The sequence below is a fragment of the Octopus sinensis genome, linkage group LG12 (genome assembly GCF_006345805.1).
Source record: "Octopus sinensis linkage group LG12, ASM634580v1, whole genome shotgun sequence".
Taxonomy (NCBI): domain Eukaryota; kingdom Metazoa; phylum Mollusca; class Cephalopoda; order Octopoda; family Octopodidae; genus Octopus; species Octopus sinensis.
Genome location: NC_043008.1, coordinates 36,249,585 through 36,275,889, shown reverse-complemented (window position 1 = coordinate 36,275,889; position 26,305 = coordinate 36,249,585). Strand labels below are relative to the sequence as shown.

At 38.9% G+C, this 26,305-nt stretch overlaps 1 protein-coding gene across 2 annotated transcripts in view; it reads right to left on the bottom strand.

The window, feature by feature from the left end:
• The window catches only part of LOC115218012 (AP-5 complex subunit beta-1-like), a 67,213-nt gene that overhangs the window by 15,337 nt on the left and 25,571 nt on the right, over window positions 1–26,305 (bottom strand). Inside the window, exons 8-18 of one of the 2 annotated variants that reach the window (XM_036507873.1) lie at window positions 26,144–26,218; window positions 21,821–21,967; window positions 18,986–19,139; window positions 18,219–18,275; window positions 17,701–17,791; window positions 15,483–15,572; window positions 10,493–10,631; window positions 7,632–7,767; window positions 5,952–6,058; window positions 3,178–3,250; window positions 902–962 (exon numbers count right to left, since the gene is read on the bottom strand). In XM_036507873.1, coding sequence (XP_036363766.1) covers window positions 902–962; window positions 3,178–3,250; window positions 5,952–6,058; window positions 7,632–7,767; window positions 10,493–10,631; window positions 15,483–15,572; window positions 17,701–17,791; window positions 18,219–18,275; window positions 18,986–19,139; window positions 21,821–21,967; window positions 26,144–26,218 — 1,130 coding nt within the window. Of the gene's footprint in view, window positions 1–901; window positions 963–3,177; window positions 3,251–5,951; window positions 6,059–7,631; window positions 7,768–10,492; window positions 10,632–15,482; window positions 15,573–17,700; window positions 17,849–18,218; window positions 18,276–18,985; window positions 19,140–21,820; window positions 21,968–26,143; window positions 26,219–26,305 lie in introns of both variants that reach the window. The other variant, XM_029787758.2, reaches the window with a different exon arrangement.

Sequence of the window (26,305 nt, the reverse complement as noted above, 5' to 3'; positions counted from 1 at the left end):
ATGCAGTGGGACTGAACCTAAAACCACAGAGTAATGAAACAAACTTCTTGACCACACAGCTAAGCCAGCATCCATTCTATCCAGATATATTGAAGGTGATAAAGAAATATATTTGTTATTTCTAGCAGATCAATCCACCACTTAGTGCCCCACCACCACCACCACCACATCCTTTGACTCAGTTAATCTGAGTAAATAATGAAGTGTAAGATATATTCTTCAGGCTTCTATGGTCCAACATCCCAAAATCATTAAGTGTAAACCTGATAAAAGAGTCTCCCTAGAAAACAAAACATCTTGTAATAATGTCTGCTGTGAGATAATTTAATTAATTAACCTTCTATGACTTATCAAAGAAGAATTTTAATTAAAGGCAAGAGCTGTAGAACTGTGTAGAAGTTCTTGAGAGGGACCATTATGTTTTCATTATGCTCCATCACCGCCTGGTTCTTGGATGCCTTTAGCTGAGTTCACTTGGCTGCAAGCCTAAAGGCCCTGTCTCCGATTTGAGGATAAGAACCTTCCTTACCTCTTCCTACCAATCACAGTGGCTCTGCAAAGGGCTATGGGTGTGAGCACTACCCTTTATCATATTAAGTAAACCATTAAGAGACAAAATAATAATTTTGGATAATGCCTCTGTTGTTTTCCTTACAACAGAGAAACATTCCAGTTTGTGGCACCTATTTACAGTCAGGCAGACTGGGTTGTTGAATGGTAAGTGTCTCAGCAATTAATACACTGGAATACACTGGAATATGAACTGTTGAACTGTTGATCTGTTGGCCAACTCGGCCATGCCATCCACAGCTTACACAGAACAAGTGAAAGACAGAAATAAATTAGATAGGAAAATAAGGAAGGATTGGGTGGGGAATTAAAGTCCAATGGAATAATTTACCTTTCCCACTTCATGTATGGTTTCTCCAAGGTAACAATGAGAGCAGGATTCGACGGTGTACCTGAAATATAAAAAATTATTGATAGATCTTTTCAAAGTGATGATGAGGGTGGTGGTGGTGGTGGTGGTGGTGAGGAGGATGAGGAGGATGAGGATGGTGGTGGTGGTGGTGGTGGTGAGGAAAAGGAGGAGGAGGAGGAGGAGGATGGTGGTGATGGTGAGGAGGAGGATAGTGATGGTGGTGGTGAGGAAAAGGAGGAGGAGGATGGTAATGGTGGTGGTGGTGAGGGGGATGGTGATGGTGGTGGTGAGGAGGAGGAGGATGGAGATGTTGGTGGTGGTGGTGAGGGGGAGGAGGAGGAGGAGGAAGGTGATAGTGGTGGTGGTGAGGAGGAGGAGGAGGATGGTGAGGGTGGTGAGGGAGAGGAGGATGGTGATGGTGGTGGTGGTGGTGAGGAGGAGGAGGAGGAGGATGGTGAGGGTGGTGGTGAGGAGGAAGATGGAGATGGTGGTGGTGGTGAGGAGGAGGAAGGTGATAGTGGTGGTGGTGAGGAGGAGGAGGAGGAAGAGGATGGTGATGGTGGTGGTGGTGGTGAGGGAGAGGAGGATGGTGATGGTGGTGGTGGTGGTAGTGGTGAGGAGGAGGAGGAGAGGAGGAGGAGGAGGAGGAGGAGGATGGTGGTGGTGGTGATGAGGATGAATATGATGATGATGAAAGAGAAACAGTCTCACAATGTAAACAAATTTAGTCTTGCTGTGAATTTTGTTTTGGTGTTAAAATCCAATTTTATGAAAGTATGTGGTCGTAATGATAGTAAGATTAAATATTTTTTTCACAAATACATAATGAATAGTATCATATTGCTGTTTGGCACTGAGGAAATTTAGCAGAGATAGGTTTTTTTTTTTTGACAATAGAACAGCAATCCAACAACACATCTTGGACCAGTGCCTTCTGCTGTAACCCTGCATCAACTAGTTTTTTTGTCATCAGTGAATTTGATGGGCAGGAACAGTACAAAGCCTCTCTCTCTCTCTCTCTCTCTCTCTCTCCTCTCTCTCTCTCTCTCTCTCTGTGAATGTTTACATTCAGCACTTTGGGTGAAATGAAAATTTTATTGCTTACTCTTTTTTTTTTTACTCTTTTACTTGTTTCAGTCATTTGACTGCGGCCATGCTGGAGCACCACCTTTAGTCGAGCAAATCGACCCCGGGACTTATTCTTTGTAAGCCCAGTACTTATTCTATCGGTCTCTTTTGTCGAACCGCTAAGTGACGGGGGACGTAAACACACCAGCATCGGTTGTCAAGCAATGCTAGGGGGACAAACACAGACACACAAACACACACACACACACACACATATATATATTTATACATATATACGACAGGCTTCTTTCAGTTTCCGTCTACCAAATCCACTCACAAGGCATTGGTCGGTCCGGGGCTATAGCAGAAGACACTTGCCCAAGATGTCATGCAGTGAGACTGAACCCGGAACCATGTGGTTGGTAAGCAAGCTACTTACCACACAACCACTCCTGCACATATGGGAAACAAGGCTACACAAAGAACTATCATCCAGCTGTAAAACATTGCCTCAGTATTGTGTATTGTCTAACCCATGTTACATGGAGAAAAGGGTGCAGAGACAAATGACCACACACACACACACACACACATTCACACACACACACACACCACACACACACAGATATATATATATATATATATATATATATATATATATATATATATATATATGTATATATCAGTGTGTACATATACACACACACATACATACATGGGCACATACATACATCTGTACATACGTAACATGTATACATCTCAGAAAAAAAGTAGAATTGTGGAAAATCTTAAGTGATTTAATCACACTGGTTCTTAATTAATTTTAAGATCTCATTAATTTTAATTTTTTCTTACTTCATGCTCTGAGTTCATATACCACAATGGTCGACTTTAATTTTATCCCCACCAGGGTCTATAAGACAAGTACTAACTGAATACCAGCTGGGGTTGATCCAATCAACTAGTTCTTTTCAATAAAATTTCAAGTCTTGTACCACTTGTGGAAAGGATTATTAAGTTAATATTTGGAACATAAATTAATGTAAAATTTTAATCAAAGTCAGTCATTAATTTAGATTACTTTTAAAACATGAGGTTTGTGTCAAAGAACCAGTGTGATGTTAGGCTGATTGCTATCAAAGGTGTTAAAGAATTTAAATATTGATAAAAATGTAAAGCAATCTCACAAGGACTGTGAATGATGTTGGTAAGTTGTCTTCGGGTCATCATAATATCAGCACAACTCAATACTTCTCGGATCTGAAAAACAATGGCAACAGTTAAATACTCCACCAAGTCACACCTATACTCTTTTACTCTTTTACTTGTTTCAGTCATTTGACTGCGGCCATGCTGGAGCACCGCCTTTAGTCGAGCAACTCGACTCTAGGACTTATTCTTTGTAAGCCCAGTACTTATTCTATCGGTCTCTTTTGCCGAAGCGCTAAGTAACGGGGACATAAACACACCAGCATCGGTTGTCAAGCAATGCTAGGGGGACAAACACAGACACACAAACATACATGCACACACACATATATATATATATATACATATATACGACGGGCTTCTTTCAGTTTCCGTCTACCAAATCCACTCACAAGGCTTTGGTCGGCCCAAGGCCATAGTAGAAGACACTTGCCCAAGGTGCCATGCAGTGGGACTGAACCCGGAACCATGTGGTTGGTAAGCAAGCTACTTACCACACAGCCACTCCTGCGCCTTTATATTCTTTATATTTTTTATTTGTTTCAGTCATTGGACTGCAGCCATGTTGGAGCACCACCTAGAAAGGTTTGGCCAAACAAATTATTTAATTTTTTAAAAGCCTACTACTTCTTTCATTCGCTTTTGCCAAATGGCTATGTTGCAGGGATATAAACAAACCAACACCAGTTGTCAAGCAGTGAGGAACAAACAGAAAAATACACACATAACTATATATATACAAACTTTATACTTGGAATGACCAATTTTAGATACTATTGGATTTTACTCACAAGGTATTGGAATCTTATATGTATACCATTCTGCCTAAATAATGGACCTACAAATGCAATATCCCTGCATATCTCACATCTATTTTCATTCCTCCACTTCACTCTCTATTTCATATCTTATCTAAATTAACTATTGCTTAACCATTTTCTCACACTGTCTCTGATGAAAGGATATAATAAATATCCTGGAAACAGCTGTAAGACCTATTTATAAATGTTCTAAAATCTTCACAGCCTTGGTTTTTTATCTCATTCTGAAATATATATATATATATATATATATATATAAGAAATAGGATTCTTTCAGTTTCAAAGTTAAAATATTTATTGAATTAAAAGAAGATTAAATAAAATAAATTTGTTATTTGTATGTTTGCAATGAATATAACAATTATGTGTTAATTGTAAAGGGTCATTATTTTGTTGTCGATTCAATAACAAAAATATTGATTCACTATCAATAAATTATAGCTAGTAACATTAAATGCATAGTAACCAAGGGAGAAAACTCCAAGTAGGAGTTACCTCCCTTGACAAGACACGCCTGAGATACTGAAGAATGTATTTGTATCATTTTGAATAAATCGAGAATTATTTCGAAGCTTCGAAAACACGATGATGTGATTGTTTATTTTCAAAATGACATGGTAGAGTTGGTGTGAGAGGCTGGATCCCACTAGTTTAAACAAAAAACATAAAGAATATTTGGGCCAGATATAGCCTGTATCGATGCTAGAGAATTAAGGCAAGGACCTGGCAGGATTAAGGCAAGGACCTACAGCATAAAAATAAAATATAATAATAATAATGAAATTATTGTATACAGTGCTCAGGTGCACCACAACTTGTCAGAAAGTGCATATAAAGTACATGCAGCAATGTAGAAATGTCTGGAAAGTGAACATGCTTGTATGTGTATGGAGGGGAGAAAATCAAGTGTAGTGTTGGTGAATCTCAGGAAACATGGAAGTTTTGAAGGATGCAGTGCTCCGACAACTAACAACCGATGCCGGCAGTTTGTTCCACGCTTCAGCAACTCTCAGCCTACCCATAAGAAAAAATGCTTTGAAGTTTTTCTTCCAGCATTTTATGTTCTAAGTTTAAACCACACCAAGATCAACTTTGTTTTTCAACCCCTCCAGAGGCTTACTTGTCAAGTACTGAATTCAATGCTATGACTAACTTCAAAAGAGCTGGCTTCGGGTCTAAATTAGAAACCATTTTTAGCATGAGAGGTCTTCAAACAGGACAAACCTACAAATTATGGGAATAATCTTCCCTCACCCCAAACTTTTGAATCGACTGCAATACTTGAAAAGTCGAGTCATTCCCAAGTTCTGCTGAGAGAGTTCAAGAATATTTTTACCAATATTTTACACCTCTCTGTCTCAGATATTTTCATAACTCAGACTCCAGCAAACCATCATTATCACCATCATCATTATGTAAAGCCCTTATTCCATGTTGGCATGAATTCAACAGTTTGACAAGATCCAGTGGATCCAAGGACTACATGAAGTTCCAATGTCTGCTTTGATATGGTCTTTATGGTTGCATGCCCTTCTTAGCGCCAACTATTTTAGAGCATGAACTGGGTGCTTTTTTCATGTCAGTGAAGAATTAAAAATCATTACAACTTCCATTCAAGTACTTCATTGGATTTGGTAATCCTGGTGGCATCCATTTCTAAATCCTAAGATATGAAAACACACATATATACACATAGGCCCCTACTAATCCTGTTGAATGGCCATATAATCTACAAGGAGAGAGTGTAGACACCCATAGATTAGGGATATGGAATTAGATGCCACCAGGATTTCCAAGCTCAATGAAAAGCAAAACATACCCTAAGTGAAAAATGTTTCATGTCATTTAAAGCTGGATTAGCTTCAAAATTTGAGCCTCAAAAAACAACAAAAGGAGCTCTAATTCCACCCCACCGCCACCACCACTCTCACCTTGGTATCAGCAGCACCATTCAATAAGGAATAGTAGAAAGTAGCTCTGTCTATGATGTCAACATCTTTGGAACTGGTCATTAGAAGATGTAAAAAACTGTCAATTTCTGTAAAAGAAAGAAAAATAGAAAAAAAACATTACATTAAAAATAAAGATTAAAAATAAGACATGATTTGTAAACACAAGAATTAGGTTCAAAAGCTTTATTTATTGAATTTATGTAAAAATCAGTCCTACTAGCATTGCTTGACAACCGATGCCGGTGTGTTTACGTCTCCGTCACTTAGCAGTTCGGCAAAAGAGACCGATAGAATAAGTACTAGGCTTCCAAAGAATAAGTCCTGGGGGGTCGATTTGCTCGACTAAAGGCGGTGCTCCAGCATGGCCACAGTCAAATGACTGAAACAAGTAAAAGAGAGTAAAGAGAGAGTGTATATTTTTCTTTTATTCTTTTACATGTTTCAGCCCTAAGGCTGTGGCCATGCTGGGGCATATATATAAATGGCCTGATAAGAGAAGGAATGGTAGCATCCATGATTCTTTTCAAAGCCTCCAAGATTTGTGGCTGGGTCTGATTGCTTGCAATGAGATTGGAGTCTCTGCTAAAAGCAGATTAACCCTGCCAACCTATAACAGATGTCCCTCCAATGAGCTTCCTTCCACACAGTTTCCATCTACCAAATTTCATATGTAATGTTATGGTCAACTTAAAGCTTAAAGTAGAAAACATATGCCCAGCTCCCTATGCAGTGGGACTGAACCTAAAACCACAGAGTAATGAAACAAACTTCTTGACCACACAGCTAAGCCAGCATCCATTCTATCCAGATATATTGAAGGTGATAAAGAAATATATTTGTTATTTCTAGCAGATCAATCCACCACTTAGTGCCCCACCACCACCACCACATCCTTTGACTCAGTTAATCTGAGTAAATAATGAAGTGTAAGATATATTCTTCAGGCTTCTATATATATATATATATATATATATATTCTTCAGGCTTCTATGGTCCAACATCCCAAAATCATTAAGTGTAAACCTGATAAAAGAGTCTCCCTAGAAAACAAAACATCTTGTAATAATGGTGGTATTCGAGCGTGCTTGATGCCAGCACTGACTGACAAGTCTTCATGCTGGTGGCATGTAAAAAGCACCCACTACACTCTCAGAGTGGTTGGCGTTAGGAAGGGCATCCAGCTGTAGAAACCTTGCTGGATTAGATTGGGGTCTGGTGCAACTTCCTGGCTTACCAGTCCTCAATCAAACCATCTAATCCATGCCAGCATGGAAAGCAGATGTTAAACAATGATGATGAGGAGGAGGAATGCATTCAATTACAGATTTGTCCAGATGGTATCTTTAATACAAGGTTTAAATAAACAATAGTGTGATGGTTCTTCTTTTCTGTGTTTTTTACCAATACGTGAAGATGCTAACATGTGTGTGTGTGTGTGTGTGTGTGTGTGTGTGTGTGTCTGTCCCTACACCACCACTTGACAACCAGTGTTAGTTTGTTTGTGTCCCCATAACCTCGGCAGTTCAACAAAAGGGACCGACACAAAAGGCACCAAGCATCTGACTAAACCATTCATGGCAGTGCTCCAGTATGGTCACAGTGCAACGACTGCAACAAGTGAAAGGTAAAAAAGATAAAACAAAAAGACAAAACCCTTACCTGTGAATATAGTCTGTGTGTTGTGATGCAAGAGGATGTTTCTGCACACTTCTAGAACTGCCGTTGCTAACGACCACGACAGTTTGTCATTCGCTAACGAATGCAGCACACTGATGTGCAGGAAACGAACGGTTGCCTGCAATACAAATATCAAATCATAATGTTACATATTTTTTATTGATTAATATCATATTACATATTGTAGAGGAAGCATTGTTAGACGTTTTTAATGAATTCAAATTGCTACAGCTATATGTGGTTAAGTGGTTTTGGGCTTCAGTCCCACAGCTCAGCACATTGAGCAAGTGTCTTCTGCTACCAATGTCCTGTGAATGAATTTGGTAGACAGAAACTATGTGAAAACCTGTCATGTATGTGTGTGTGTGTGTATGTACATATATATATATATATATATATAGTTAATCCAAACAAGAAAGCACAAAAAACACAACAACGCGAGGACGTGGAACAAATATAGTATTATTGGACGCTCAGGAAAGAAGGAAAGAAGGAGGGTTTAACGTTTCGAGCGGAGCTCTTCGTTGGAAACATAGGAGAAGGAAAGATCCAGAGAAGGAAAGACAGAGGAAAAAAAATCGCCAACGGTACACACGCGGTCACATATTTATATATATATATATCATCATCATCATCATCATCATCGTTTAACGTCCGTTTTCCGCGCTAGCACGGGTTGGACGGTTTCGACCGGGGTCTGGGGAGCTAGGGACTGCCCCAGGCTCCAGTCTGGTCTGGCAGTGTTTCTACAGCTGGATGCCCTTCCTAATGCCAACCACTCCGCGAGTGTAGTGGGTGCTTTTTACGTGCCACCTGCACAGGTGCCAGAGGGGTCTGGCATCGGCCACGTTCGGATGGTGCATTTTATGTGGGGGGGGGCAGGAATAATGGGGAGCACCAGTGGGTAGGGGTGGTTCAGAGAAATGATGACAGGTTGTAGGCAAGTAGAACGTAGGATATCAAGAGAGGGGTAATGCATGGTAAAATAGCGTATTGAAGAGGGGGGTTCGAAGAGTAGACACCTATAATGGTGGTGGGAGAAGCGACATCCGGTATAGATGGAGCAAAAATAGAGATATCCGGTATTGGTGGTGGGGGTGGGGGTGGGCAGGGCGGGTGCACCGCGATACACGAAGGTCGATCATATAACGAGAGGAGAAATGAACAAATCAGACAAAATAGATAGAAATCAGATAAAATAGTTAGATAGATAGAGAAACATGTATGATCAGTCTAGGAGTGAAAATAGGCATTCAAACTTATCTGTGCACGGGATTATATAGCTGGTAGATGAGGTAGATGAATGAGAGAGAGAGAGCACATGTTGTGGGTTGCCTTCTAAGTAAAAGTTGTCCGGAAGAGGGATTTTTGGAGAAGGCGGAAGTGTATTAAAGGAAACAGGTTTCAAGATGGCGATCGAAGGTCGATCATATAACGAGAGGAGAAATGAACAAATCAGACAATATATATATATATATATATATATATATATATATATATATATATATATATATATAATATATATATATATATATAATATATATATATATATATTTATACATATATACATGTTTGCAAAAGGGACACGAAGGCCTGCAACATCTATATTAGCGGTTGGGAAGCAGTTGCCAGCAACCGTGGAGATTGGCGATGTACCGTAAAAGAGGGAATACAAAGGAGTGACAGAGAGAGAGAGAGGAGAAATGGAAAGACAAGAAAAGATGTCATATATACATATACACATATACATTACATATACATATATAAGTCAGTAAATGGTGGGGTTGTGTTAACCGCACATGGAGAAATGATAGGAGAGGTAAAAAATAATAAGGCAGAATGCTAAATTGAAAGTAAATTTTAATAAAAATGATTGTAAGAAAAATTAAAAAAGAAATCAAACAGGCTTTCATTGCAAGGCAAATTTTCAAGATTTGGAAGGGGAAAAAATTTTTTTATAAATTGAGGAAGGAGAAAAAAGAAATTTACAATGTTTTTTTTCAAAAAAATAATAAATATATATAAAAATTAATAAATAATTATACCAATACATTATAGTGACTTTATGGTTTTATAGTTCAATATTAGTCCATGGAAAAACTTCTTTGGAGGATTGGGATGCATGTTTTTAAGTGTAGTGTTTTGTTTTCAAACAAAACACTACACTTAAACACATGCATCCCAATCCTCCAAAGAAGTTTTTACCAGTCGATTAGATCGACCCAAGTACGCAACTGTTACTTAACTTATCGACCCTGAAAGGATGAAAGGCAAAGTCGGCCTTACAGAATTTGAGCTCAGAATGTAATGGCAGACGAAATACCACTAAGCATTTTGCCCGGCGTGCTAACGTTTCTGCCAGTTCGCTGCCTTATATTGTACAGCATATTGTAACTGATAACTAAACAGATTTATTGTTATTGATAACATATATAGTGGTGGTGATAGTGGTGGTGGTGGTGATGGTGATAGAGGTAATAACTGGAGTAAGTGGTGGTGGAGGTGGTGCCAGTGGTAGGAACAATGATGATGATGATGAGGATGGTGATGCTAATGATAGCCATTAACATGATAGTAGTGATGATAATGGTGGTGGTGGTAGTGGTGGAAATATATGGAAGGAGTGATGCTGATAATGGTGGTGGTGGTGGTGGTGGTGGTGGTGGTGGTGGTGGTGGTGCTGCTGCTGCTGCTAATGATGATGATGATCGTAATGATGATGATGACAACACTGATAATGATGACCGATATTTCAACTCTGATGACTGAAACCAAAAAACAAATCTAAAAGACTCATCTGTCTAAAAATGATTCGTTTAAACAAAAAAAAATCCCTTTCTTACCAAAGGCGAAATTCTTTCATCATTAGCCGTCATTTTCAGGACATCCAAATAATTGTAAAGTAAATCTTCCGTTATGGTTACCATATCTGTAGAGGTTACCATCTTCTGTAATTCTTCCAGTAAATAAAGGTAGATGGAGCTGGAGTTATAAGAATGAAATGGAAAGATGAGTAACAAACTTTCAAACAAGTAACAAGTAACAGGAACAAGTAACAGAATAAAAAAACCTAAGTTAGATTTTAGTGGGACTAAGCACAAAATGGTACAAAGATTTCTAGTAAATAAGGAGAAAGACCGTTGTAATAGCCGTAGAAGTGACAGAAAAAGTGTCCAGAGTTTTGGGGAATTTTGAGGATTGTTGGATGTTAGTGACAAGTTTCCAAGGTATGGATGAGCAAGAAATCGTAGGGTGCTGATACAGAATGAGAATCTGGTTGGTGATTGTAAGATATTGGTTAGTGAAGTTTTGCAGTCTAAAATATGTGAACAAAATACTATGTGCTTACATTTTTTTTTTATTCTTTGTCATTGTCAAGACTGAGAAAACAGGCCAGAGACTAGAATGTCTAAATTATTTCAAACTATGGCAAACGCTTTAGTAGATTGGAGGAGTAGAAACTGCTTCCAGCAGTTTCTGCTCCTTTTAGGAGAAACAGAGAAGAGACATTAATTGGAATTCATTGTTGAGGGAAGGAATGGCTATCAGTTGGGATGGCCAGGTTTTGTTTACTTTTTTTTTTCTCAGACATAACAACAGCTCTTTGACACAACTTCCCACATCAGCAATGCTTGAATGCCAAAAGTGTGTGCCAGAATGGTATCATTGTTCCGCATACATCTCAGATAAGAGCAGCTGACAGCACTTCCATACCTGTAGAGTTTATATCAAACCAGCAATGTTCTTGAGTAGCACTGCCAGGCCAGGAATTTCTGGAAGTTGTACATATCCCCCAGGCTGAAAACCTCTGGAATAGAGTTTTACATTGTGAGTGGACGTGACTAGGAGAGAGAAAGTGAACTCCAAAATTAAATGGATCTCCAACAGGATGGCAACTCATGAGGGATAAACCAAATAAAATCTACAGATGAAATTATAAACAACCAAGGTAAATGGAGTAAGCTTTCAAAGGTAGATACAAAATTCGCAAATTTGCAGAGAGGTGATTTTCTTTTAAGTGAACGAGATATTTATTTACCCATAGAGAGACAGTCATGGATAGACAAGTGACAGAGCAGTTAATCATATTTTTATAAACATGCAGTGCTAAATTTTTATTTCTCTTGTTCTGAATGGGTCAGTGATAAATCTCTTCCTGAGTAGCAAAAACTCATTTTATTACAAGAAGCATTCCTCAGTTTATCTACTTCTAACCATTCTTGAGACATCAGTGAACAGGGGTGACATACAATAAGGTGAACTAAATGTACAGTGAATGCATAATGAAATGCCTACAGGAAACTGAAACCCAAAACCTGTGAATTGAAACCCCAATACTATAACCACTTACCTATATTATTTCTACACCTTAGCTGTTGAGGGTAGAGGCTGAAAAACCATGCACAATTACCCATGTAAAAATAACAATAACAATAATAATAATGGCTATTATGATGATGATGATGATGATTATTATTATTATTATTATTATTATTATTATTATTATTATTGTTGTTGTTGTTGTTGTTATGGAGGTGGACAGGCATAATCATTAGAGTATTGGACCATGTGTCATGCTATGTTTGGTTCTTTGCAATCTTAGTTCAAATCCTGATGAGGTCAACTTTGCCTTTCTTCTTTCTTGGATAAAAAAAAATAAAGTACCAGCAAAAGATTGGGGTTGATGTTATCAACTAACTCACCCTCCTCCAAGTCTCAGGCTCTGTGCCTATGTTAGAAACAACAGCAACAACAACAATCACTTAATTACCACGGGGGATTACAGGTAAGTAACATTAGGGAGACAAATCATAAAAAAAACGGGTGCAAAAATCAAACATGAAATGAAATTAGATGAAATATCTCAACAGGAGTAAAACCATATGGAGTCAATCAAGGAACCCATGAAATCTCAGATTAACCTTAATGCCAAGGGCAAGTGTGCTCTACCAGTTGTGTTCCATGGCCTACAGCTACATGTTAAGAGTAGGTCCATTTACTTGGGTCATTTTCATTCATCATTCTCACCCACCTTTCAGTAAATATACTGATGGGTAAAACTGCGCACTACATCTTTATATTTCTCCCCAAATGAAATTTGAAGTTGATGAAGGCCTGACCAAAGAGGAAAGTGCTTATCCCTAGTCCAGTCCAGTCAACCTTGTGAGCAACCTCTTTCACAGTAGCCATAAGACAGAGGAGAACTGCTTGCCCTTCCTAGCCAAAAGAAGACAACAGTACAATCCTCATGGTGGATTCAATTGATAGCCAGATTTGTCATACACAAGACAGCATATGCTTGACATAGCTTCCCAAATCAGCAATGCTCTGATACTAAGAGTGTGTGCAGAATGGTTTCATTGTTCTACATGTGTCTCAAACAAGCCCAACTGACAGCATTGCTGTGCTTGAAGAGTTGATCCCAAACCAGCAATGCGTCTACCTACAGCACTGCCAGACCAGGGATTTTTTGAAGTTGTACATAGCCCCCAAAGTGAAATCCTCTGGAACAATCTGTCCAGTTTATTTTTGTTTGACACCTGAAGTCCTTCCTGAAAACATCACTGTTCTTGTATAAGGAGCAAGAGTTGAATTATCATGAAGAACATTGGTTAATTTGTAGCAAACAATGAGTGCCAGACAATGTTCTGGTTACAAAGCTCTCAATGTTGGCTTTCAGATACCTGTTAAATGATGACAACACTTGTTTGCAACCATCCAGTAATATCTGCAGATAAAACAGCTGCCACACTTCAGTGTTTCATCAGCTACAGCCAAAGAAGCCCACAACACGGTGTTAGCAACAGATAGACCTTATGATAGTGCAATGCATATATAGTAATTAGAGAAAACAAACAAATGAAAAAATTAAATATGCACATAAGGAAGAGCATTCAGACTTAAAAACCACACCTAAGCAGACATTGCAGTCTCAAGCATTTGTCTTATGAAGAAAGGCTGAAGACGCTCGACCTTTATTCTCTCGAAAAACGACGGCGCTGTGGTGATCTCATTCTCGCTCACAACATCATAAGCGGAAAATGTAACCTCTCGAAAGAGCTGTTTTTCCCTCCTGCTCCAGAACGTGGGCTGCGGGGTCACTCCGAAAAGCTCTATCTACAACGATTTCATCTCAATTGAAGGAAAGGGGCTTTCTCCGTCCGGGTTGCGGATCCGTGGAATAAGCTGCCGGACGAGATAGTGAAGATGCCGACAACCGCTCGGTTCAAAGTCTCTCTTGACCAGAAATGGCCTGAACTCTTTGTATGACCACCCTCCCTGTACATAACTCCCTGTCCTCCTACATGGCCTTGCTTTTGCTTTTTGAGCCAATAAAAATTGAATTGAATTGGAGCTTGATGCAGCCTTTAGACACATCCTGTCAAACTGTCCAATCCTAGCCAGCATGGAACATAGACATTAAATGACAATGATTCTATGCATCTTTTTCCTTACTCAAACATCTAATCCTACCAAATATTATGAAGAAATAATTATCTCCCTTTTACAAACTGTTCACTGGGAGACACAATGAGTTTCATTAATAATTGTTCCTAATAAATGCCCAAAACCTTAAATTTAGTGGGCTGGACGTAACTGGTTTGACTACAGCCCTCCAACCAAGTATTTGACTGGGTGGGATTTAAACTGTGAAGATAGATACTTGATAATGATTTCTAATATAGGCCAATGGCTAAAAATTTGGGGAGAGGTTAGTCAGTTAAATCTACCCAACTACTTGACAGGTACTTTACTTCATCTGCCCCAGAATGATCAGAAAGCAAAGTTGACCTCAGCAGAATTTGAACTCAGCAAGTATAGGGCTAGAAGAAATATTACAACACATTTTGTCTGACACACAATGATTCTTCCAACAGACTGATTGCTTTAAATGGACAACAACAACAACAACAACAACAACAACAATAACAATAACAATAATAATAATAATAATAATAATAATAATAATAATAATAATAATACAACCACCATCAAGCTCTCATTACACAAAAATATGTCCCACACAAGAAAAATCAGAAAAACAAAAAGAGACATCAGAAAAGTCAGAGTATATAATAATAATAATAACAATAAGAATGAAAACAATATGATGATGATGATGATGATGATAATGATGATGATGATGATGATGGTGATGGTGGTGGTGGTGATGATGAAGATTAGTACCAGGTCAATCAAAGGCTATAGCTGTAACCATCCAATTTTACCAGGTGAAACACATTTGGGATTCCTCTCTCAGAATGGTAGGGTATGATTTGAAGGAGAACTGGCTGTTATTTCTAACAGTTTAAGTGACCATATAGAGGCTCCCTTGTCGGTTTGTGATAACAATGACGATGGAGGATAACAGCAATGGAAGTGATGATAAAGTAACAATGGTGATGATGATGATGATCACGATGATGATCATGATTGATGACAGTCATTAGCACAATAGTGATTATAATAATTAGTGTGGTGGTGGAGGTGGTGGTGATAGAGGTAATAACTGGAGGTAAGTGGTGGTGGAAGTGGTGCCAGTGGTAGGGACAATGATGATGATGATGATGATGAGGATGGTGATGCTAATGATAGCCATTAACATGATAGTAGTGATGATAATGGGTGGTGGTGGTAGTGGTGGAAATATATGGAAGGAGTGATGCTGATAATGGTGGTGGTGTTGGTGACAATGATGATGATGATGACACCTGACAATGGTGATGATAGCGGTGGATGGTAACAGCAATGTATATACGTGTGTGTGTGTGTGTGTGTGTGTGTGTGTGTGTGCGTGTGGAATGAAATGGACATACTGTAAGTTCTACTCACCTATCAGGTACATCTTTCTCAACTTGCATGAGGAAGTCCAGAGTGTAAGGAATAAATTTGGAATTTGAACACACCAATTCCAGCATTAGGCTATTGAAAGAAATATACAGATCAATCAATCAATCACTCAATCAATCAATCCATTAATCAGCTATTAATCATTATGTGTTTATTGACCCACATTTTAAACCTGACATATTCCATTTATAAAAACAGTATAGTATAATAAAAGTAAACAAAATCATTTGCTCAGTGACTTGATCTGCTTAATCTAACAGCCAAACCCTGATCAATAAATTGACTATTGTTTTCAAAATGGTAACCACAGGAACTGGTGAGGAAGCTTCAACATAGACTTTTATCTGCTAAAAGTAGCAACTAAATTTCCCTCAACAAATCACTATCAATAGCAGGTATCATATGTTGAGTTTGTTGAATATCATACATCACTCCAATGCTGTCCATTGTTAACTACAGGTGTGTAATCAGTGGCATCCAAATTGCTTCCAATAATGGTTGTATGAGACAGCAGGATTTGAACTTGGAAACCAAAAAGCAGGACAAATACCACAGTATTTCATCCATTTGGTTCTCTAACAATTTCATAAATTCACTGTCTTCGACTGGTATTTTGTTTAACTGCAGCCAAGAGGATGAAAGGCAAAGTTGACCTTGGTGGGATTTGAACTCAGGACGCAAAAGACCAGAATATAAACTGTAAGGCAGTTTGTTCAATACTCTACTGCTTCTAATAATTCACAAGGAACAACGAGGACCAAATTTCAATCTACATGGGTCAATCTGCATGAGGTAGTAATCAGATCAACCTTTGCCATGCCTCCAACATTTGACAGAAAAAGTACCAGATATGCATTGATACCAATTCAGTTGACTTTTCCTGAAATCTATGACATTGTGCCATTATCATCATCATCATCATCATCGTCGTCGTCTTCATTTACACTTGCCTTCCATGCAAGCATGGATTGGATGGTTTGACAGGATCCAATGAAGCAGAGGATGGCACTGAGTTCCAATGTCTGTTTTGGCATAGTGTCTGTGGCTGGGTTGCCTTCCTAATGCCAATTTCTTTGCAGGATGCACTGGGTGCTTTTCTCCATAATTCTGGCATGAGTGAAGGTCTCTAAAGTAATTTTCAAGACAAATAAATCACTCTAACCATTTTGTCTCTTTCTTCTTTGGAATCTGCTTCTGTTTTCATAAGAGAGGAGTCCACAATGTAAAAAGATCTCGTTATGTCCTCAGCACTAACCGATCCACTTTTGCTATTAAGTGTATCTCCATAAGAAAATCAGCAGCCTCATTAAATCTAATATCACATTTGGACAGATTCTCACTGACCTGGGAAATATGTGTCTTTTGCAAAGCTTGAAAGCCATAAAATCCAGGAGCTCATATAAGGGACCTCCATCAGACTAGACCAACCATACATATGTACAAGTGTGAGCAGCCTTGGACAAGATTTTTCTGATGAAGACTAGCAGTAGACCATGCATGAAAGTCTCAAAATCATTGATGTTTATCCAAGGGAAAGGCCACCAAGTTAGACCGATATAGCTTAATATATATGGATGGCTTCTTTACAGTTTCTACAGTGTCTACTAATTTCACTCATGAGACATTGACCCCAGTTCTAAAGTAAGACATTTGTCCACATTGGCACACAGAAGGAACAAATCTAATACCACATGGTTGCAAATTGAACTTTTTAATCATGCCTGTGCCAAGAACCATGCTTTTACACATGTACACATACACACACTACACACACACCCACACACATACTACACCCCCGCACATACACATGCATGCACACCCGCACACAATACACACACACACCCACACACACATGCATTCACACCTGCACACATATGCATGCATGTATGCGCACACACGTACATGCACCCACACACACATGCATGCGTGCACACACATAGGCATGCACCCACACATACATGCATGCATACACACACATACACACATGCATGCACACACACATGCATGCACACACACATGCATGCACACACAAATACACGCATGCGTCCACATACACACATGCATGCACACCCACACACACAAACATCCATGTACACATACACACACACATTCTGTCTGCTTCACAGTAGTGAAACTAAACAGAATACACCAGTGATTCTATTGCAGTGGACTGTTGTGATTTGGGAAAGAACTGGCTTACTTTTGAATATTAGTTCCAAGTTTAGAGGTATGATGTCGACAGTAAAAGTGAAATAGGGCACAGTACAAGGATACAGCAGCATGGGGATCATCTGTGGATTGGGCTAACTTTTTCATTGACTGGAGGTTGTTCAGTAGGAAGCTGTTGTCTGGAAGTAATAATAACAATAATAATAATACACTGGAAGCTATGCCAACTCTATGGAATAACAATAGAAAAAGATGGTATAGGCACATGCCAGAAAAGGTCACAGAAAATGAGAAAGTAACCATACTCTGGGATATGCCAATACACACAGATAGAGAAATTAAGGCTAATAGGCCAGATATAGTTGTCAGAGACCAGCAAGAAAACAATGCTTTTCTGATCAATGTATCAATACCAACAGATGACAATGTTTCTCTGAAAGAAACAGAGAAACATTCAAAATACAAAGATCTGGAAATAGAGATAACTCGAATGTGGAATCTAAAAACAGAAACAATTCCTATCATAGTAGGCGCAAGCATGGGGATCATCTGTGGATTGGGCTAACTTTTTCATTGACTGGAGGTTGTTCAGTAGGAAGCTGTTGTCTGGAAGTAATGATAATAACAATCATAATAATACACTAGAAGCTATGCCAACTCTATGGAATAACAATAGAAAAAGATGGTATAGGCACACGCCAGAAAAGGTCACAGAAAATGAGAAAGCAACCATACTCTGTGATATGCCAATACACAGAGAAATTAAGGTCAATATGCTGGATATAGTTCTGAGATCAGCAAGAAAACAATGCTTTTCTGATCAATGTATCAATACCAAAAGATGACAATATTTCTCTAAAAGAATCGGAGAAATTTTCAAAATACAAAGATCTGGAAATAGAGAGAACTCGAATGTGAAGCCTAAAAACAGAAACAATTCCTATCATAGTAGGCGCATTAGGTATGATAAAAAAATATTCAGACAAATACATAACAAAAACACTATATACTTGTAAGTATATATGTTATATATACTTACAAGTATATATAATACCAGCATTATTATCATCATTTAATGTCCGCTTCCTATGCTGGCATGGGTTGGACGTTATGACTGAGTACTGGCAAGCTGGGAGGCTGCACCAGGCTCCAATCTGATCTGGTAAGGTTTCTATAGCTGGATGCTCTTCCTAACGCCAACCACTCTAAGAGTATAGTGGGTTCTTTTTATTTGCCAAATGGTGTTTTTTATGTGCCACTCTTCTCTTAATATACTTATATAGTTAAAATTATAAATAATAAATATGTTTTCTTACCAGAATCTAAAGCAGGAGGAAGACATTTATTAAGTATAAGCACTTTTTTTAGTTGAATTGAAATATCATCAAAAGCTGTTGGATTGAGGTCTGCGATCTGTTTTGAAGCTATGACAGGAACTGAATTCATCACAGAATATTTGCATTGTTCTCTCTGTAATCATAAAAAACAAAAAAAAATAAATAACAAGGTCCGTTGTTGCATGATTGAAATAAAAATTCTGGAGAAACCTGTAAGTTTTGTTACATTTGATTAAGTGGTTAGAGTGTTGAACTGATGATTATAAGGTTGTGGGTTTGATTCCTGGCCAGGCAATGTGTTGTTTCATTGATCAAGGTATATCATTTCACTTTGCTTCATCTACTAAACTAAAAATGAGTACTGACCAATTTCTAGTACAGTTCTCTCTCTCTCTCTCCTTCTGTCTCTCACCAACTTTCTCCTCTTTTACTACTTCCTTGCTATGCATGCATGGCTCTGTGTTCAATATCAGTTGCAGCTAACTATTCTAATTCAGAGGATATATAACTATTCTATTCTTTCCTTTTCCCCTCTGTCATATCAACTCAAAAGATGGACTCTGTTTGAAACAACAACCTTTTCTACCTTTTTATTTTTCTGTTGATTTTTCTAACAAACATTACTTTTTGTTGACACAGGTCACCACCAGTCTTCATGAACTCTGTTTTATCTTTTATATATATATCATCATCATCATCATCATCATCCTCATTGTTTAACGTCCTTCTTCCATGAATGCATGGGCAAGATGGTTGATGGGAGCCAGTCAGGTAGAAGACTACCCCAGGCTGTTGTCTCAGTTTTGGCAGGATTTTTACAGCTGGATGCCCTTCCTAACACCAACCACTCTGCAAAGTAAACTGAACACTTTTTACGAGGCAGTAGCACAGGTGAGGTCAGTTTTGGCATGGCTTTTACAGCTGGATGCCCTGCCAAATGAGAACCATTTTACAGTGTAGACTCGATGCTTATTACATGGCACCAGTACCAGCAGGGTCACCAAGTAATTTGCAAGATAAGGAATTTTGAGAGGGGATCTTGTGTCAGATGATGAAAGGTCAGAGTGTGATAGAGAGACTGGGAAGCAGAAACATATATATATATATATATATATATATATATATATATATATATATATATATATATATCTTAAACACTTGGTTTTTATCTCTTGTATACATATATCATCATCATCTTCATTTAACATCCCTTTTCCATGCTGGTATGGGTTGGATGGTTTGACCAGAACTGGCAAGCAGAAAAGCTGCACCATGTTCCAGTCTGATTTGGCTTGGTGTCTATAACTGGGTGCCCCCTCCTACTGCCAACCACTTTACGGTGAATGTGGGTGCTTTTAACATTGCACCAGCCTGACAACTTTTACATGGCACCCTCACAAGACTCTTGCAGGCCAATCCTCTTCACCTCACCAAGTGGAATAGCCATAACATTTCTTGACTGCAACAAGGTACAAGGTGCCAGGTATCTCAGTCCCTTGTCATCTCCTCAACAAGATTCAGCATCTTGAGGTCATCCTTCAGTACTTTGTTCCATGTCTTCCTGGGTCTCCCTCTTCCACGAGTTCCATCCAGATTGAGTGATCAGCACTTCTTTATGGAGAGGTCAACATCCATCTGCATCACATGACCAAACCAGTGCAGTCTTCTCTCTTGCGTTCTGCATCTAATTCCTCTTATGCTTATTTTCTCTCTCAATACACTAGCACTCTGTCAAACATGAACACTTACATTGCACAACCAGTGGAGTATACTAGCCGCATTCCTCACAAACCTTCACATATCCTCTGCATTCAGGACCCATGTCTCACTCCCATGTAGCATTACTGTTCATATACATGCATCAGGCAATCTTCCTTTCTCTTAGAGAGAAACTCTTGGTTGCCAACAGAGGTAAAAGCTCCCTGAATTATCATCATCCTATTCTTATTCTAGCTATTACACTCTCCATGCTTTCTCCTCCAGTACTAATTTGGCCCCCTACATAGCAGAAATTATCCACTTCATTAAAAGAGCTTCCAGGGTATTTGACAAAATCAATTTCCCAAGTATCTGTAATTTTTATGGCTCCTGTGCATCCTCCACATACAAAAACAACTTTCTCTGATAACCTTACACTTGTGTATCCATAGCTTGCACTGGGTACACCGTATGGAATTCCTGCCAACTCTTTTCCTACAAATCAAGCAGGGCCATTTACCTGAAGAAAGTAGGGTCCTGTCTGTTTTCTTGCTTACTAAAACCTTAGTCTTTATTATTAATCTTAAGGCTTTTAGATTGTGGGTTTTGCTTCCAAACCTGGAATTTACTTTTCTAGCTCTGGTACAGAATTTGCTATGAGGGCAAGATCATCAACATATAGAATATGTTGGGTCTTCCAGTCTTGAATTCTTCTGTTATGTCCTGCAGGACAATAATGAAAGGACTGGGCCTTGATGAATGCTGACCTGTGCACCAAATTCTTCACTGTACTCACAGTTAACTTTCACCTTACTGACAACATCTCTACATGGCCTGTACAGCTTTCACAAGCCACTTGTCTATCCCTAGCTTCCTCAGAGACCACCATATCACACAGGAGGTATTCTATAGAAGGCTTTCTCTAGATAAACAAATGCCAAATATAGCGTTTTGTTGCTAAGAGTAAGTATTGGGTCATCCCATAAATAATGCGGTTTTTTCAATTGCATGAACTATTATTATTATTATTATTATTATTATTATTGTGTGTGTGTGTGTGTGTGCGCGCGCACTCATTAAATAGACAACCTGAAGACATATATATAGGGAACATACCTCGTTATATTCAATATAATCAGCCAAGCATGATAACATCAGATGCCGATGTAATACACTATGAGCAGGATGCAAGGATGCCATAACAAAACGTTTATGAAGAAGAACCTCTTCTGAATTCAACAAGATTTGGCGGGGAAATTCCATCTGGAAAGAGAAATGGTTTAAGTGACATTTACCCAAAATCTATTTAACCAAATTCAATTGTGCTGATTGAATTTCGCAGTTACACATGCACAACAGCCTAGGCTACAATCTAAAGAAAGTCTATTTCAATGATTTGTAAAAACCAAAATAATAGTAGTTAAATCTACCCTCAAATTATGATGATGTATTTGTTTACTCTCAGAATGTTCTGACAGATTTGAATGTGAATATCTGATTAAAGGTGTCTTTGTCATCAGGGAACATTTTTTTTTTCTTTAGACAATGTTTGTAACACAAATGGATTCATTGTGCCTCCTGCAACATGGTCGAACCTGAAGTCACATGGCTGTAAAGCTAACTCTGTGACCATACATGCATGCTTGCATCCATACACCCATGTCTGCACGCATACACCCATGCTAGCACCCATACACCCATGCCTGCACCCATACACCTATGCCTGCATTCATACACCCATGCTTGCACCCATACACCCATGCCTGCACCCATACACCCATACACCGTTGCTTGCACCCATACACCCATGCCTGCACCCATACACCCATGCTTGCACCCATACACCCATGCCTGCACCCATACACCCTTGCTTGCACCAATACACCCATGCCTGCCCCCATAACCCCATGCCTGCACCCATACACCCATGCTTGCATCCATACCCCCATGCTTGCATCCATACACCCATACTTGCACTCATACACCCATGCCTGTACCCATACACCCGTGCCTGCCCCTATACCCCCATACCCCCTGCCTGCACCCATACACCCATGCCTGCACCCATATCCCCATGTTTGCACCCATACCCCATGCTTGCATCCATACACCCATGCTTGCACTCATACACCCATGCCTGCACCCGTACACCCATGCCTTCCCCCCATACCCCCATGCCTGCACCCATGCACCCATGCTTGCACCTATACCCCCATGCTTGCGCCCATACCTCCTTGCTTGCACCCATACACCCGTGCTTGCACCCATACACCCATGCTTGCACCCATACACCCATGCTTGCACCCATACACCCATGCCTGCACCCATACACCCATGCTTGCACCTATACACCCATGCCTGCACCCATACACCCATGCTTGCACCCATACACCCATGCCTGTACCCATACACCCATGCCTGCACCCATAGACCCATACACCCATGCTTGCACCCATACACCCATCCCAGCACCCATACCCCCTTCCCTGCACCCATACACCCATCCCAGCACCCATACACCCATGCTTGCACCCATACACCCATGCTTGCATCCATACACCCATGCTTGAACCCATACACCCATGCCTGCACCCATACACCCATGCTTGCACCCATACACCCATGCCTGCACCCACACAGTTAAAGATGTACTCATGCAGCCATGCTTGCACCCATACACCCATGCCAGCACTCATACACCCATGCTTGCACCCATACACCCATTCTTGCACCCATACACCCATCCCAGCACCCATACAGTTAAAGCTGTACTCATGCAGCCATGCTTGCACCAGTCTTACACGGTCATATGGTTCAAGTCTTACTACAGGCATTGTGTCGTGTCCATTGAGAAAAGCATTTAACTCTGATCTGGTTTGCCTGACAAGTGTTAAACAGGTTTCACTCTCAATGTCATGGTTGAATGGTTAGTTGTAGGGAAAACATACGGCTACAAAAACACATATTGCTTTAACAAAAAGATAGTGCAACTCATTCATACAAGCATGGAAGAAAAAAATAATAATAATATATGAATGAACCAGGAAATAGCAAGTATAGAAAACAAAATTTGAATGAATGAACTGGAAGATAACACAACTTCAATCAATGTAATTGGAGCATTTTCTGAGAGTAATTATTATGGTGTAATATTTATACGTACATCCAACGAAATCTACTTTGGTCTTTTGTGATAAGAAGAAAAGAAACTATTGATCTGCCTTTTGAATTGTATAGAGATAATTTAATTTCTTTCTACAAAAGGCACAAGGCCTGAAATTTGAGTGGGTGGATGGGTGGGGGTGGGGCAGTTGATTACATCGCTCCTCCTCCCACTCCCTTCCAGTGCTCAACCGGTACTTATTTTATTGACCCCCGAAAAGGATAAAAGGCAAAGTCAACCTTGGCATAATTTGATCTGCCATCATCATCATCATCATCATGGTGATGATGATGATGAGGAGGAGGAGCAGGAGGAGCAGGAGGAGCAGGAGGAGCAGGAGCAGGAGCAGGAGGGGGAGAGACTGCTGATTAAATATTAAAAATATACAAGTAATTACTACTGTTTCAAATTGGTATTATAAAAAATATTTTGTTTCTCTAGAAGTTCTTAGATTAACCTGAGAAGGAGGGCAGCACCCATAAGACTTGAAAGCCTACCCTGACTGGTTAGGTTGCTGCAAATGATGTTCAGTTTGAACTCCTGTAGCTTATGTTTTGTAGGGAAAATGCAGGCCAAGAGAGCAGACCTGAGGGTAGCAGGCTGTTTGGAGTAGGTTCATTCAGAACCCTGTGAAATATGATACCAGGACAGCAATAAGGAGAGTAGCAGATGTATTTGGTAAGCCTTAGCAAAGGTAATACATTAACTTCATAATTGGGAAAATGGAATAAACCATAACAATAGCAATGGATGTGAGTCAGGGGTTGATCAATGTTGATCAATGATTGTTTGTAGCAGGATTTTCTGAATTTAATGTAATGAAATGTAAATCTAAATGTTTTCTGAGTTTGAGTTCTTATAAGAGATGCTGCTTCTCCCATATTAAAAGGATGAAAAATAAATCATTCCAAGGTAGAAAAACCACTTCTATTCCAAGGTTTGGTGATTCCTAGATGATCATTCCATTATCATTGGATGATTTGGTGTTTCCTGAATGATTATTCCATTACTCAAAGATGATCTGGTGGTTCCTAAATGCTTATTCTGTCATTCCATCGTTCCTGGACTGTTTCATCATCTCTAGATTATCAGTCCATCATTCTGAAATGATCTGGTGATTCCCAGATAATTATTACATCATTCCTAGACAATAACTCTAGCATTCCTAGACAGTCACGCCAGCATTCTTGAATACTCATTTCATCATTCCTAAAAAATCCTGTTATTATTCTGTCATTCCTACATGATCATTCCATTATTCTTACACAATCATTCCATCATTCCAAGATGAACCTGAGGTTCTTATTTCCAACAGCACAAGTGGACTAAAGCAGTGTAAAATAGCATTCTAACTAGAACAAAAAAAAACATTGAAATATCTGCATCAGATTTGAACTTATGATCCATAAACCAGTATTCAAATACCTAATTCATTTGGCCATCAGTTTTTTTTTTGTTTATATTTTTAAATCGGTAAATAGAGATTTGTCTATTCCAGCAAAAAATAAATAAATACAAAAGGAAACAGTAAATCTATTGATTGTTATTACTATCTATATATTTACATATATTCACCATGTTTGACAACTAAATCTACAAGTTTTTCTTCATTCTCTCTCTGTTTCTTTTCTCTTAATTCTTTCTGTTGAAGAGTGTGGGCTCGAAACACAAAAGACTTTTTCATTTTCCCAAGCGTCAAACTAATACATTTGCTTTTTGTTCAAACACCTGTCTTTGTCTTTTGTTTTTCTATAAATTTCAACTACATATATATATATATTTTTTTTTTTGTATATATTTATATATTTTTATATATATTAATACAGTAAGTTCATAAAAGATGTTATATTAAGACAAATACTTATTTCTTTATTGCCCACAAAGGGCTAAACATAGAGGGGACAAAGGAATTAAGTCGATTAGATCGACCCCAGTGTGTAACTGGATACTTAATTTATCGACCCCGAAAGGATGAAAGGCAAAGTCGACCTCGGCGGAATTTGAACACAGAACGTAACGGCAGACAGAATCCCGCTAAGCATTTCGCCCCAGCGTGCTAACGATTCTGCCAGCTCACCATGAAGACAAATACTGTGGTAACTGGCCATCAACAGTGTATATACATTCAGTATGATACATAGATAGCTATTTTAATACTGCTTTAAGTATATATACCAGATTTATATTTTAGGTTTTCTTTTGTTTTTGAGAGAGAGAGGGGGGGGGAGAAAGACAGAAAGGGTTTTTTTTTTGCTTTTTAAGTGAAACATACAAACCTTTAAATAGACAACCATCAAAAATAAACTTGCATCAAATGTTGACATGTACTGGAGAGCTAGAGACTTAAAAATCTGGAAAAATAAATAAACAAAACATGTAAGCATCCCTGCATCATATGAACACAAATCTAAAAATATACATATTTCTCCTCAAAATAA